Raw genomic sequence first — 16,600 nt, 5'->3', positions numbered from 1 at the left:
TTATTGCCGATCGGAGAATATATATGTAAATTACGATATATCATAGGTAAAATGTTCAGATAAATACATTTCAATGGAGCTCATGGAAAGGGCTGAATTAAAACACAATCGATCGCCAAAGGGATGTTTTCTGCGTAGCAGAGAGCTAGACTTTACTGCTCATGACTGGGTTTTTAGGTAGACATTGTTACCACTGGCGGAAAAATATGTAGTGTAAAGATCGCAATATCAAAATTGCAACATGGAATTTCAAAAGGATATGTAAGGAACAGCTTTCTGTTTTATATGTTCGAAAATATGGTTTTGCATTTTGATGTCTTTCTTCCTGAAAATATTATGAAATCTGTAATGATTAGCAGCGCAAGCTAAGTTTTCCCATTCCCTCACATTGCAAAGGTTAATTCAATATAGCCCAATGCCACTTAGGGATCAAAGGTCGAACTTTACTTCTCACAACAACGGACAATTGCAATCATTGGGCGTGATAATACCACGCCAATTTTGGTTAGATACTTTTCGGATGTACCGCAGATAAGTTAAGTTATTGCACTTCGTTTGTATGTTGTAAGAGTTTTTTTATGAAACGTAAACCATATTTTCGAACTAAGGATGTAAAAATATCGATATATTTTCACTGAAAATATGAATATGAATTGTAAAATTCATCTCATCGCGTTGTGACACATATAAATCAGCGCTAAAGAAATAAATGAAGAAACAATTCCAGCAGACTTAGCAAGGCGCCCTCTTCTAGTAGACCACGATCCAAATGCTTTAATATTTGCACTAAATGGTTTACACTTTTTTTCCCTTCTGAAATATTGTTGTATTATATATATATAATAAAGAAAAAAAAATGTTTATATACATAAAACGCATCAACAGCGGATGTGTTAAGAGGAAGGAGCGATAATATCACGTTAATACAAAGAACTCAAAAGTTCCTAATAGATTCAGGAACTCGCCAAGTTGTAATGAAGAATAGTGCAACTTTTTACAAAAAGTACTTAACTGACATAGTTTGTGTTTCTTGTATGAAACCAAAACTACTTGGGTCTAAGGCAAGTCAATGTGCATATTTACCTAAATATTTATTCCGTTTAGTTTGCAGTTGAATTTACGCTTTTTTTGCTCGCGACACTTTATTCTCTAGGCGTAAATATAACTTTAACCTGAGCTACTTATTATAGTTAAATTAAATGAATTTAACTTTCAAACAAAAACAAATCTATTTCACGAAATTTAGTTATATTCTAATTGATACTTAAATTTAACTTGAAGATGTCTTCCAGTTCAGGTCGAAATCAATCGAGTCAGCAGAAAGTTAGCCACAATAGTCTGACAAATAGTATACTGTTAGGTCTAGTCAAAAAGGACTTTTGTTTTTCCTTTTCAATTTGGTGGCCTTCTCTAATTTCTTCAAATGATGGCAAATAGTTGATTACGATTTATTCAATCTTACTCTATATATCTATATATATATATATATGTGTATGTTAATAATTGACGGGAATTTTGTTGTAATAATGGCTTTAGAAAGCTGTCGTCAAGGGCGGAGGGACGTTCAGTGGGGGTTCGTCCTTTCCGGAGCGGAATTTGGTAATCCAACTTCTATAATTGTCCGATCAATTATTAGACGCATGTTTTTATCTCTCGCTTTAACACGATTGACTTGACATAAAGAAATTTACCATAACCTGGACGTTACTTGTCCCAAATTTTTATCCATCGTATATAGGTCAAAAGCATGTTTATGTATTATGTTTTTTTTTTTTTTGTGATTTTTTCAATGATTGTTTGCTTTTATAAGAGTCATTGATGAATTTAATCTTATTGAGCTCTAAAATCTGTTTGCCAAAAATTTCATTGCTTTTGCTTTGTAAACTTTTGATATATTGTGACAGTTCAACAGGATTCTTATCTATACAGTCAAAAATGACTGCTAACTTACAACGGCATTGCTGTTGCTGATAACAGACAATTCGACATTCCTTCAGCCTGTTACTAGTTTGTATTTTGAACGAAAATGTTGAGACATCTTTTTATTTAGGTGTCTCCGGTAATACCTGTTGTTGCTCTCTCAAAGCCCAAATTAATCTTTTTCCTTAGGAATTCTTCTCAAGGGTCACATACAACGCAAATGGACTTTTTTCTTGATTTGCAAATGAGAATGAAACCAAGTTCTCCTTTATCAATGAATACCCTTATGATAACTGCAGCGATAAGAACACATAAATATTTATTTAACATTAATCTGTTACTTGTTATGAATATTTTCCATTATTATATTAGTCAACATATATATACATATATATATATATATATATATATAATTACAGCTACCTCATCTCTATTACCATATCTGACTATACACATGCAATCGATTGGCTTGACAGTTGAGGAAATTGCTATTATTTATTTGGCGTTACCATTCACAACGTTTTTAAGTCCACCCATTACTGGTAAGTACATAATTAATTTTAATTTAATGAATTTAGGAAGGCATTTAATGATTTTTATATAAAAAATTAATAAAAAATATTATTAAGACTAACGGTTATATTAGTTTTAAATAGCATTAAGTTTAAAGCTTTAATAAGTAGTGAAGCTATGCCTGTCATCGAAGTGAAGATACGATAACTGCTTAGATTCATTGTGAGAGCGACAGTCTCTTAACAGCTTGACATCTAGAACTATGTTGGCTACGGTCTTCCTCTTTCCTTTCTTCATCTTCAAACATCAGATCTCTGCAATTTATAGATATTTTAAGATCTCGATCTCTAAGCAGATGTGTGATTGTGTTTGATTTTAATTGAGGTTTAAATTCAAACTTTTGAAATCAAGTAAAACCATTTGTTGTTATTATTATTCATTACTAGCTACAATATACTTCCAGCCGTACATAGTCAAGGTTAAATGCTTAAATTAAGCAATTATCGAAAAGATCATCGATCAAGAGCATAACAAAGTTCAAGAATATTTTTGTAGGCTTAAAGTACTAATAAGCTAACTTATGTCTAATGCTTAACCTATGACAATATAGCAAAGAATATGAATCACAAGCAAGGAGCGAAGATAAAGAAAACAGTGCACAATATTTTAGGCTTAGAGTGTTGAGAGCAAAGATAAGCTTAAGTAATTATTAAATAAACATTTACTTGTAAATGTAATTTAACGCAATGAGATTCAAATCCGCGACCAACGACTTGACAATCGTAAGTCTCCCTAGCACAACCATTATAACTTCTATACCTACCGTATCGACATAACTTGTATAACTACTACAAAGTTCGGCTAACTAATTACGCCAAGTTTTAGTCGAGCTGCTGAAGCCTGCTATGTAACTTCGTTTGTATCGTAGACAACGCGAACGGGGATGCTTGGCATTATCTCTTCCTAAAGCTGTAGCAAAGTTTTTAATGTTTTATATCGTCCAACTTTAAAAATTTCAGCGTGAGATATAGAAAAAGAATAAAGAAACCCAGGACCGACTTAAAAACCGTTTAGCTTAGATACTCCTTAAGCCTAAGTACCAATATTTCTTCACATAATTTGCTTTTATTTCATCAATAAAACGAGTAATATTAGAAAATAAAGTCATTGCGATATAGTGGTTGATCGGAGAGAAAAAACAATGAGTTAGCATAACCAAATACAAAGAAAAAAGCCTAATAGAGGTATATTGGACGACCTTGAGAATCAAATCAGATCATTTTTGTCAATAAATTAGCTGTCCCAGGAGATGTACGGCATATTGCGTCACATTGTTTGAAACCATATATCGTTCAAGTCGAAATCCCTCAATTCGTGTCGGAAACAATCAGCGTTCATGTTTTTATAGCTACAGTGACTGAAATGCCATTTTTCCATTTTTTTTTTCCAGAAAGTACATTTTCAGTTCACAAACCACACCCGAAAGTTAATATATGTGCACGTGAACGAACAACTGGAGGTTTCTTTGGTCTCCCCAGGCAATTTGTCTAAATATGGATTGCGCTTCACGGAGAGCAAAAAATATAGGCCGAATAGATCAATTATTTATTGTAATAAATTTTACCAATTTCAATACATTGCAAGTGTATATATGTCCATGGCCATTAGGCCAAATGTACGGAACAGAACTGAGCGGTATGACATTTTAAAAAGCAAATTTATTATTTGTCCACCACGTATATACCTTTGGTAAGACATGATTGTGACGGACGGACATGATATACGGTGATTGAAAATATGTAGATTTTCTGTATCTGAATATTGGAGGAGAATGTATATAGTTACTAAGCATTTATCTTTCAGCGAGTGTTATGAATATATTATGCAGCCTAGTAAATATGGAACCTTTAACAGACAGAAACCCGTACATATGTATATATGTATATGTACTCTTCCCAATTTTCCTTTTCGTGGTTACAAACGCTTGTAAAGTGACTAATGAAAGTCATCTGTTATATTTCAAGTTCAAGCTTCTTCTGCACAAACTAAATTCCTTGGGAAGACTTGTAGTCATTATTGTTCAGGTTTTGGTGAAAATACCAATTACATTACATTAAAATAAAGCCAACTTAAGTAATTATTTATTAGATATTAAAATTCAAAATATATGCTTAAAACGTTCTAATTATAGTTCAATAATTTAATTTAATGCAGATGTAATCACTATGTACTATGTATGTTTGTAATTTACTTGTTTCGTTTTCATTACATAATATATAGTGCGCTCTATTTTTATTCTTTAGTATTCACCTTAAATTAAATACAACCAAGAAATTCTGTAATCTATTTAAATGATTGTTGTTGTTATGCATATGCATTTCAGACAAATTAGAGATTCTCTTATACGTGCAAGTGTGTAACTTTTATCGAAATTAGCATTAAAATCATCAAATTAATACTCTTCACCACATGTGTACGTTTACAACACATACACAAATATATATATATATATATATGTATATATATGTGTGAGAGCTCAAGTACATACGTATGCATAGGTGTAATCGTTTACAAATAGATATATATGTCTATTTCCCTAACATACATTCATAAATTTACGTACATTCTGTGCTGATGTGAGTGATGAGTAGATCTGATAGACGCTGAGAGATGAGATTTCTATGTAAACATAATTACAGTTATTGTGTATTCTATAGTCAAATGTTTATTGCTTATATATATATATATATATATGCATTCGTACACATATACAAATATATATTTATATATGTATATATATATATATATATATATATACTTATATATATCTATATGCGTTTATGCCTATACGAATATGTTGTTTTACAGGCTTTCTTGTCGACAAGTTTGGCAAATACAAACCAGTTGTGGTTATGAGTCTACTATTGAATGCAATTTTCCATCATTCATTGCTGTTCATACCGCAACAGGAAATTCCTGGTGTTGTGCCGTCAGCATTTGTAATGCGTCATCCAGATAGCGGTGACATTGAGGTAAGTTTACCTACACATAAGTACAACACAAATTACGCACACTATTCTATATTTACCAAGTAAATGCACATGCAATCACTTTAAGTATATATGTACATTGAAAAATATTTGCAAACAAAAGTTACACCGCATATAAGCAAACATATCCCATCTGATGACGCGCATAAATTTTCATGAATTTTCCTTTCATGTTGTCTTCTTTAATTAAATTTATGCAGATGTATTTGCCATCTTTTTGTTTATTGCCATCTTATTAACTCTTAAAAGTGTATACACTATTTAATATGCCAACTAGCACGTTAATGTACGCCTGACAGTTAAGCCAACAATTACGACAATTGGTTGTTGCAGGGTCTCTCAATTTAATATCGGTGATTGGATTTTATTCTTCTTGAACAGTTTTTGACATAAGTCGAACGTGATTAGTCATTCGATTTTTCACGCAAGGCAAAGTCCAACGCAGCAGCCTCATTAGCATGATCTTAGTTGTGCGGCGGATCAAAAGGAACGGATTAGCATTCCTTACCTTTGTTTGCCTATTGCAGGTCCGCATTGGGCAATAAATTAACTTCACTTTTCACTTCGCTTCATTTTTATGAAAGGCGGAATCATCCCCTTACGCTTGGTTAAGTTCGTCGATTGTCGATAACGAGAACGTTAATTGCTTGCTGAAGACAAATCGATTGTAGACAACATTTTATCATATTTACCACATCAAGCAGTGGCATCTTTCGAAGATCAACTACTTTTTCAAATCGTATTTAAAAAAGTTTGACGAGTTTGTTTTCCTTGAGTAAAAAATTTTGTTTCACGCGACTGTCACAGTGAATATGAAACCCAAACGTGAATATCGTTCCTATCGTAAGCTGAGCCCCTTCGATTATGAATGATGAAAATATCCAGACATATTTTGTAAATAGACAGGATTTTCTTTAAAAGATTTTGTATTGTTGTTAAGAAACCTTTGGGTTCATGCGAGATAACCCCTTACCTTAAAAAGTTTAAAATGGAATGGATGCCTTCTGTGATTTATGGTAGGAACAATATTTCGTTGCTAGCTGTTTTATCAGCTTCTCTGGACCCTACTAACCCGTTATAAAAATGATCTTTTTGATGTCGACGGAAGCTTTTTGAAGCGCACGGTGTGGAAATATTTAACTAAAAAGGATTCAGAACGCAAAGTGCTAAGTGAGGAGAAAATGTTTTGTAGCAGGAAGTATATGAAGGAATTTAAAAAAACGGGTCTCTCAATTGTACTTGTGAGTTTACCTCAATATTTTATAGCCAACTCGTTGGAAGTGCACTTATATGACCGGATTTTGGCCTGAACTACAAGTTCATTGAATTGATGTCAAATTCATTCTCTTTGTTGGAAAGAACGAATTTGTACCCGATTCCACGGATAGTTTAAGGGCTTCCTCTAAATATGTTTAAAGTTTGGACGGTTCACTGAAGTTTTTTTTGTTTTACGTAGGTCACGTTGAAGTTTACCAATATCTTGGAATAACATGTCCGAGTAGTTAATAGACTTTCTAAGCATGCTGTATCAAGTGGTTAGCCTTGCCAAGTAGTTTATTTATATCTTAGTCGAAACCAAGAAGAGTCTGAAGTCGAGTGAGATTTGCATTTTCATGACTGTGTCAAGAATAACTTAAAGTGTCTAAAGTGTATGTACTTAATTGGAGAGGTATTACGTATGAGCGTGAAACTTGTAGTGTGGAACCGAGGTGAGGAGCGGTTTTTTTTTTTTATTAAGCATTGTGTTATCCTTTATGAGAGATGTCGACGTAAAAATTTTGAAGTAATTTCTTGTTCCGCTTTTTGCTTCATTGACTTTGTTTTTATTTGCGGAATGCTTAATCATGTTATCTTGTCTGTGAGTTCTCATTGTATTGGTTTGCTCTGAGATTAGAATCTGGACGCTGTACTATTTTCTTGAAAAATTGCTTTATTTTTTTTTGAAAATTTTTTGCTTCTTTCTTGTTCGATAAGCGTGAAGTAAAGGTTGTTGTGATGTTTTACAATAATAATCATTTGCAAACTAACTTCATTTAAAGCATTTTTATACTTTCAAATATTCATCCCTTTGTCAGTGGCGTGTAGAATGTGCAAAAAGCAAAAACTTTTTGTTTTGCTTTCTAAATATTCAAACACACAGTTGAAGTCAAGTGCTTGGCATGATAAACATGTCACTTTGTCTCCGTATGTACATTTAAAATGAATGCGAACAGTTGGAAATGTTTACAGTAATCATGGCGAGGTTTAATGTTTATAACGGCGCCACTTCATATGTATACTGTACTGATGTACTAAAGCAACGGCATAACTTTCGCATGCATATGTAAACAATTTTTGTATTTACTGTAAAACCATACATAGCTACATATGTGTAAAATTCTTAAAACAGTATTCCGTAGAAACTATCTGAATTTTCTGTTTACCCATCAATATATTGTAGTTACAGAACCTTACACATGCATACTATGCTGCAAGCACACGCATACCGTAAGTATTATTTATATATGCGAATAGCAAAGATTTATATTTACAAAAGTCCTAGATGAACACTTGCGTATAAGTATTGTGTGTTGTTTTCAGTAATATGTAGAATATTTTTTCCTTTTCCTTTTTTACTATGTTTATGAAATAGTATTTGTGCATATTTCGTTCCGCTATGTATACATTTTCTCAGTATATAGTTTCGCAAGCACCATATGCTCTCTCTTTTATGTAGGGCATCTAATACTATCCATATATGTAAGTGCACTTATATGTTTCAAGTGCTATAGTATTTACTTTTCCGAGTATACGTTCCCATTAAAAAGTTGGTTTTCTAGCAATGCTGCATCCAACGTATTGGTTTGACATTCACCGTTTCTTAGTCTTTACATTATCGTTATGTGTTTGTTGACTTACAGTTCAGAGGTTGTGCATTAAAATGTAAATAAAAAACTGATTTAATGATTAAATGTAGATTTGACATCTAAACGTTTACTAACCGTAATAGAAATAAATGGTTTTTAGAATAGAAAATGTAAGATATTTATATATACGCCACAGGTCGAATGTTCTCAGCACATTTTTCGACGCAAATATATATATGTATATATTATTAAGCAAATATATATTATAAAAAAAAAATGGCAAACGATATTTCATTCAAGCTATTGGTTCTTCTATCTCTTAGATAGAATACGAATTCCATGCTTAAAGCACAATTGGTCTTTTAAGGCTATCTACAAGGGCATCCATTTTTCGGTTATCCTCATGAAAGTGAACTATTAGCCACCGATTGAAATTAATGTTAATCTGAGGACTTAGTATTTGATGAATACAATGTGCAAGTTAGCGTTCGCTAGTTCAATAACAACAATTTTGCCTTATGAGACCGAAAGTTATCATGTTTTCATTTGAATGAAGCAACGTACTTCATCCCTCCAACCTCCTTATGTATGGGCGCCATGACTATTCAGCCTTATCATGAGTCAGCGTAATTTAGGCTTTGGACCTCGTAACGCATCCATCTGTTCATCATATATCTCATCACGAAAGATCATTCTTCCCATAAATGGAGCTTTTTAATGGAAAACTAGACCTAGGCCGAAAATTTCCGTAATCTATATTCAGTACTCTTTCCGAATTAGTTTCTGCGATTGCGCAAAGCTTAAAGAAAAAGTCACCGTTTTTTTCATTCATTACAGTAGTGACGGTCAGTACGAACTTATTCAATGAGCTAATATATAAAATTAAAATTCAAAAAGTTTATCGACAGTAGGTATTGCGTTAACCTGTTGGATCTTCACTTTAGATCTCAATTGTAGCATCTGTTAGTGAATCCACAGTCGACAAATGATAAATGGACGAATGATCAGGTTTGAAGCAAGAACCTTACTTTTATGAAGAACGAATGACCTTCTCTTCATACCCATCAAGACAGGCAAAAATAAAACATGGCTTCCATTTTAATACTTAGTAAGCGCTTCTCATACGTAGGAAATATTTTAGCAGTAACTTCATGCATTCATTCATTTTACTATATAATAACCACACAGTTTTTTGTAGCCGCTAAGTTTCCAAGTATCCTTACGGTATGTCTTATAGTAAATTTTCAAACATTTCTCGCTTTCGCCATTGAAGGGTCGGCCTCGTTGATAAACTCTACCTAAAATCTACATTTTCAGTAGAATTCTTTTCATATGTAACGTCATAAGGTAGGAGAACTAATTAAAAAACAAATATCCGCACTTTTATCGATAATCCTCTATTGGCTCTCTGATCCGCATTTTTTAGGCGCTATAATGAATCGAGAGGGAGTACAACTCGTTATGTAATTGATAATAAAGTATTTTTACCGCGTTTACTAACGCCTCACAGCTATTAAGATAATCTTACTTGTAAATATAAAATGGGCGTAACTTGGCCTACTTGATTATCGCACTTTTATACCAATCTATTACAATAAATTATTTCTTCCTTTGGTCAAAATTGTAATTTATTCATGAAGACTACTTACTCGTGTTTTCCAAGCCTAAGATTTCCATATCAGACAAGACAACGGTACATAAGTGATTGAATAAGAATTTCAGGCAAACAGAATCTCTGGTGAATTTTTTTTTTTTTTCGGCTACCACCAAAGTTAACGTAAATCCATCTATCACTGGCGGATATAAAACTAAACCATGAGCTTCTAAATGACCACAGAAATGCCGCATTAGGGCAAAAATACGGAAAACTCATACTAATGTGGTATTTTGAAATTTTTTATATGTTTTTTTGCATAACATGGTAATAAAGTCACAGGAAGAGAGTGCTTTATGACCAAGTGTTTAACAAAATTTTGTTAATGCTTTCGGATAGCGATGAGAAGTGTTAGTGGGGAAAAGTTCTCTCTTCTAAAGCACTCCTAAGATATTTAAAAAAACATAAACGAGCACTAAAACAGCTGCTGCTCTTTTTTTTACATTTTAGTGGTTGGATGGTTTTTTGGCACTCTCTAAACTAGAGAAAGTTAATTATGTAAAACAATTATATGTATGCACGTTTGTTATAGCGGTCGCAGTAAAAGCAAAACGAGATTGTACAGCATTAATCACCGTAAAGGGGGCATATTTTTTCTATTTCATACGCGAAAGAATCTCATTTATAATCGCGGTTTTGCTTTCTTGAATGTCTTTTGGTCTCCGAGAATTATAGCTGAACGTCAATATTATTGCGGCTTTTCCTGTAATTTAGGGAGAAGCTTTTAAGAAAAGGATTGCTTTAGAATCATAACAGGAACTATCATCGTGTGAATAGTCTGTTTAGTTCACTATTGCGTGGGTGAAAGCTAATTAAAGATGCATTTGCGTTTGGACGGACCAAATGGTTTTATGCTGTCAAATTTTTTTTTTATTACAAAAATCAATAAAATGGCTTGAAAACGTCAAAGTCCTTAGCAGAACAATTCAGTCGTCTTTTAACAGATTGTGAGAAAGAGGGAAAGAGGGAAAGAGGGAAAGTATTTCTTATTCTATCCGAAATTCGAAGATTGGCTCACTTCAACTCGTACTTTTGATTAACATCAGATTGGCGTTACCACTCAGGAAAGAAAGCTGCCTTGTATCCGAAATAAAAATTATCCCTTTATCTTATTAACTATAAATCATTGTTAAAACTACCCCACCATATGTAAAATAGAAAAATACTTGATAATATTTTAATCAACTCAAGAAATCATCTATTGTAAGAAGAAGACAAAGTAGGGTGTTTTCAGTTTACATGACCCTATGGGCATGCCCTTTGACCGTTTTGGCTCATTTTCAATGACGGCCTGCGCGCAAGAACTCCCAACGTTTGTGCCAAATTTGAAGTCGATAGCTTTATTTCTGCGGCCAGGAGAATGTTCACAACGGATATTAACTAGACGGACAGAGAGACATGCTTAAATCGATTTACAATTTGATACTGATCAAGAATATATATACTTTTTGGAGTCTGTGATTCTTCCTTCTGAGCACTGCAAATGTTTTGTCAAAGCCAATATACACCTCATCACTCGGTGATGGATACGAAAATGAAAATTATAGAAGTTGTTTTTTGAACGGTTTTGAAAGCTCGTAGTTCCAGAAGAAAGCGTTTAAAATATTAAAATGCGTGGCAGAAGTGCTCTTTCATTACAACAAATTTTTTCTTATTTTTCTCCATTCAAGGTTTCGCTCGCAATTGAGTACAATTTTCTGACGCGTTTTTACTCTTATCACCAGCAACCCCAAGCAATTTCAGAGAAAAGTCATACCCACATATAAGCAATTAATATGCACTTTAAAACAAATAGATTTAATTAATTTGGTAACAGAAAAAATTCAAGTTATTACAATTTGTTTTTGCAGTGTCGCCATAGTGAAGCCGTCGTCGAGTTCAAAAACAAATTTTAAATGCCTCCGCTCCGAAACCCGTGTGCAAAGGGTTAAATTAGTGCTTAATAAGTTTCTCAACTATTATTATTTTATTAACTTTCGCTTTATTATGGTGTTGCAGTAATTTGCAACTTTTAAGGTGACCAAAACTCGTCATACATTCCATGGGGAGTATAATCTTCTCAGTTGTTTTAATTAACAATTGACTTAAAGCCGACTATGACTGCTTTTTATTCATATACATTTTTCATGAACCAGCAAAGCTAACTTTTTATGTGTTTTAAATAACTCATAATATATTTACAATATTTTTATAAAAATTATTTTGGAAAAATTTTATTAAATATAACTTGATGAAAATACTTAGGTATGCATAAAGTTAAGCATATGTTAAAGTCGAAGCTAAAAAATATAAAGTATGGATTAAGTAATTTAAATTGTGAAAAATAAATATTTTCATAACTAAAAGTCTTTTTCAAGCATTTTCTATGTATAACATAAATAGTATACGGTCTCAAATAATTTAATGAAAATATATGAATACACCAATGTATGGATTCAATGTTTTTTTTTTTTTTTTTCTCAGATGCTAAAGCAAAGCGAACATGCCAACGGATAGTTTATTTATCTGTAATCTATAAAAAGACAAACTGTGGCAACCGGGTAAAATAAAAGAGAATGAAAGGAAAAACTAAATCACTTTCATAACAAATACGTATGCATATATGAATATCTTTAACAATATATGTCTGACATTTGTTTACATACATACGTGCAAATAGTTTAAATGTAAGAAATATAAAATTGCACTTGTGCACATAAACCCACATCTCTCTGCATATCTATATATATATATATACATATATAGATGTATATGGAAAAGAAAGAAATCCACTTAAGATAAAAATGAAAAGCAATGAAAGTGACAGATTTTTGTAAAGCACACTATTAGTATATGCTGTGTGTATAAGTGTCAAGGTATATACACACAATGTATATCTAATACATACATATTCATACGTATATAAGTACATGTGTACTTGCGCTGTCTGATCTGCACAAAAGTAATCATTGCTTACAATACCATAGAGTCCCATTACTTAATATCCTTAAGAGACAATCGCAAATGTTATATTTAAACTAAACTCTACACTCTGATTGTGTATATATTTGCTGAAAAACATATATATGGGTTTGCAAATAGTACACAATTACACCCGCTCTATGTGAATATTTCATGGACAAGTAATGTGCATAGGAAAGAATGGACCAAAGTTTATTATTTGCTTAACTAACGTACGAAGAGCGGTTAGTTGCTGGATACTTGTACGTTTTTCTGCTAAAAGCCTTTGCTATTATTATAGGTTTTGTTGGTTTATTTAGCTGCCAAAGCATATCAATGCCTTACACTTGAACACGTACCCGTACATATATGAATTTGCGGATTATTCTGCCGACCTCTGATTTAATATTTATAAAATAATTCTATTTCACAACGCCTAAGGGAAAGTAGAATAAAAAAGCCCCCACTCTACCTATATATATGTACATATATATACATATATACTTATATGGGAATATACGTACGTGTTAACGTGATAGCGTAGTTTAGTTTATGGTGAACAGTGTCACAGAAAAAATTTCCATACTTTGTGCATAAGAGAAAAATACTGGCCTTTACTTCCTTGATTGCTTTTTATGTTTATTATTATATATATATATGTATTATATATATTAAAACCACTACCGTATACATATACAGCACCATCTATACTTGCTTGTCTTCTTGTAATAGTTGCTTTCTCTTCCATATTCTCTCTGCATCTCTCTCTATTCGTTAACTCTCTTCCTCTTATTTTATATCAAAACCTTTAATTTTAGTTTAATGTATGGCAAGTGTAATGTAGTGGTGATGTTGAAATTAATTTATTGAACTCAAGTGGAAATTACATTGTTATAGATTGCGAATGGGTTATGCATAAATTTACTCATACGCCAGCATGCTACTCATACGCCCAGCACACTCATATTAATACATTTTCAACTTACAAATGAACGTAGTTTATTTTTATTGACTTAAACTTATAATAGGGACATTGCTCATACTGACATACTATTGGTGTCGGCAACATCGTCGTACATTTTTTCCTCCTGCTCCTCTCCTGCTTATGCGTAGATCAAGCAATCAATGATTAGATGGTGTTGAAAATTTCATCACTTTTTTTATATGGGGAGAGCTATGTCGTGCATGTACAACTCTTTAATCTCAGTGCCAAAATATTAAAATTGAATTGTTCTTTTGTGATATGTGCATAGAAGGTTTATATTATCAGGTCATATTGAAAATTTTTCGCGGTTTCTTCTGCGTGAAGATCTTGACGACTACACATCGGCCCACACACACCTGATTTACTTTTCTGTACATATCTGATGATATATATTTTTTGTGAGGATAATTTTCTAATTCTTTGCCTGTGTATTATTATTATTATTATTATTGTTGATTTAGCCAGAGAAATACATTCTGAGACTAAAATCTTAAAGCACTAATATCTAAGGCTATTGGCTTATTTTGCTTGTGGAAAAACCTATTTTGATTTTAAAAATGAGTGAAAAACCTGAAGAAATACCCTATGTGATGCTGTGACTAAACAACAACCAACTGATACTATCCAATCATTTAAGAAGACCAGGCTACAAAAAGATGCTCCAAGCCGAGGAGAATTTTCAATATTATCTCTTATACAATAACATAATTGCACTTCTACTTCTATTTCTACTTTTCTTTTAAAAATACTTCTATTTGCATTTCTATCTTTACTCTTATCCAGCAAAAAAAAAAAAAACACACATTTTTTATATTACTTTTACATTTGTTTCATTTCTTTTCCGATTTTTTACTGTGTCAATGCCATGTATTATTGCTTTGTCCTACTTGAATTGATTATTTTGTTTGTGTGATTCAACTTATTTCAAAGTTATCAAAAAATAGATTTTTTCTAATTAACGACCATAAACAGTCTTTTTGTTATAAATGAATTTCTAAATCGGATTATAGGTATAGAAAGGTATAGAAAATGTAGACCCATTTATTTTACTGTCTCTATAAAAACTTTTTTGTGTTTCTATGCACTTTTCTTTAATAGTTTTTAGTCGGTGAGTGTGTATGCTTGCGTGGCGTGGCGTGGGTCTTCCCACGTTGCGCTTTCCTGTAAGACGCAACTATTAGAAAGTTTGTTTTTCTCTTTTCGCTTTCAATGTTGAAAGTTGGCAAAATTAACTTTGTATACAGCTAACTAATAGTTAGTTAAACTTTAACTTGTTATTTTTATGCTCAAGATTTGCTGGAATACTCCTTATCGTTACGTTTTTTCTAACGAATAGACAATAACAACATTAAAGAAAAATTATAAAAATATTACCATCGTTATCAACCTTTTCTCTCTCTCTCTCTTTCTCTCTCTCTCTCTCTCTCTCTGCCTCATTGGTGAACATTACGAATATATTTCTTTTTCTTTTTATATTTTTTTTCCATTTTTAGGTATGGTGGTCGCCGTGTCCTAGTCGCGAATGCCCTGAGGAACCTGAGCTGGAATTAGCGGTAAATCAATGTGTTGATTACTGTCTGCTACAAGAGAAAATATTATATAGCTCGCCATCGCCAGAGTATCTTGAAAGGACAACGATAACTGAATCCACTTCAATGCTAACCACATCATCAAGAGACATAACAGAAGGAGCGACGACAATGATTACAACAATGGCACACGCAGACAATGGCGAAATCAACTTTAAAGATGTACTTAATATGTCAACAGCAACGATGCTACTACCAACAGCAGTGACAGCAACAACAACAACACTATCATCAATGCTAGGACAAACTCAACAGCCAAGTGATTGGAATCGTAAGTACATACATGTGCGTGCATGATTAAAGAAATATGATAATTTAATAATGCAGGACAAAACTGAAATTTCATTTGTGAAGCACACGAACTATAATACGGGGTAACAGAAATTTTGGCAGTATTCATGCACGTTCTGCAAAACGCAGTTGGAAGAAAATAATGCGTTTATGAAACGAAACACGCAGCACACAATCAGAAAAAATCTTGCTTCAGAGGTAGCACGTTGCGATTTGTTAACAAAGGGTTGTCGTTTCGGTTTCTTCAAAACAACATCAACATATGTTTTATTGTTATGAGATTTTGATATTAAGCGTATGTTTTAAAGCGTTAAACCGTTTTAAGTTATTACTCATTTAAGACTTTAGCCAAAGTAAACAAATGGTGTCCATATACTTGCATGCCGAAGGGCATACTTTATTATATTTGTTTCGGGATTCGCAATTAAGTATATTTACAAAGAGAAAAGGTACTGCCTTTTCGTCCCATGCAAAAGTTTAGCAGCCCACCGCTTTTTTTTCTGCGTTTTGCTATTCATTTTTCTATGGAAGGAATCAGATTAGGTATAGCCTTTTTCGATGGAGCACCGCTTAGTTAAGAGGTTACAATATTGCAGAAAGGCCCAAAAGGCCTATATAAAGGTGTCTTATGTTGGGAAGGAATCCGATTAGGTATAGCCTTTTTCGATGGAGCACCGCTTAGTTAAGAGGTTACAATATTGCAGAAAGTCCCAAAAGGCCTACATAAAGGTATCCTATGTTGGGAAGTTGCAGAAAAACATTTTTCATTTAACAGATGTCTTTAGGATGTCTTTCACATGGACATATCGAAC

General features: G+C 32.7%; 1 protein-coding gene across 2 annotated transcripts in view; it reads left to right on the top strand.

Moving 5' to 3' along the window:
* LOC119635374 overlaps nt 1-16,600 on the top strand; it is a 69,973-nt gene that overhangs the window by 24,260 nt on the left and 29,113 nt on the right. For both annotated transcript variants that reach the window (XM_038030171.1, XM_038030173.1), the window contains exons 2-4: nt 2,340-2,462; nt 5,302-5,465; nt 15,402-15,768. In XM_038030171.1, coding sequence (XP_037886099.1) covers nt 2,340-2,462; nt 5,302-5,465; nt 15,402-15,768 — 654 coding nt within the window. The remainder of the gene's footprint in view (nt 1-2,339; nt 2,463-5,301; nt 5,466-15,401; nt 15,769-16,600) is intronic.

This window comes from Glossina fuscipes, unplaced genomic scaffold (genome assembly GCF_014805625.2).
Source record: "Glossina fuscipes isolate IAEA_lab_2018 unplaced genomic scaffold, Yale_Gfus_2 26, whole genome shotgun sequence".
Classification (NCBI taxonomy): domain Eukaryota; kingdom Metazoa; phylum Arthropoda; class Insecta; order Diptera; family Glossinidae; genus Glossina; species Glossina fuscipes.
This window is presented reverse-complemented; position numbering and strand designations above follow the sequence as displayed.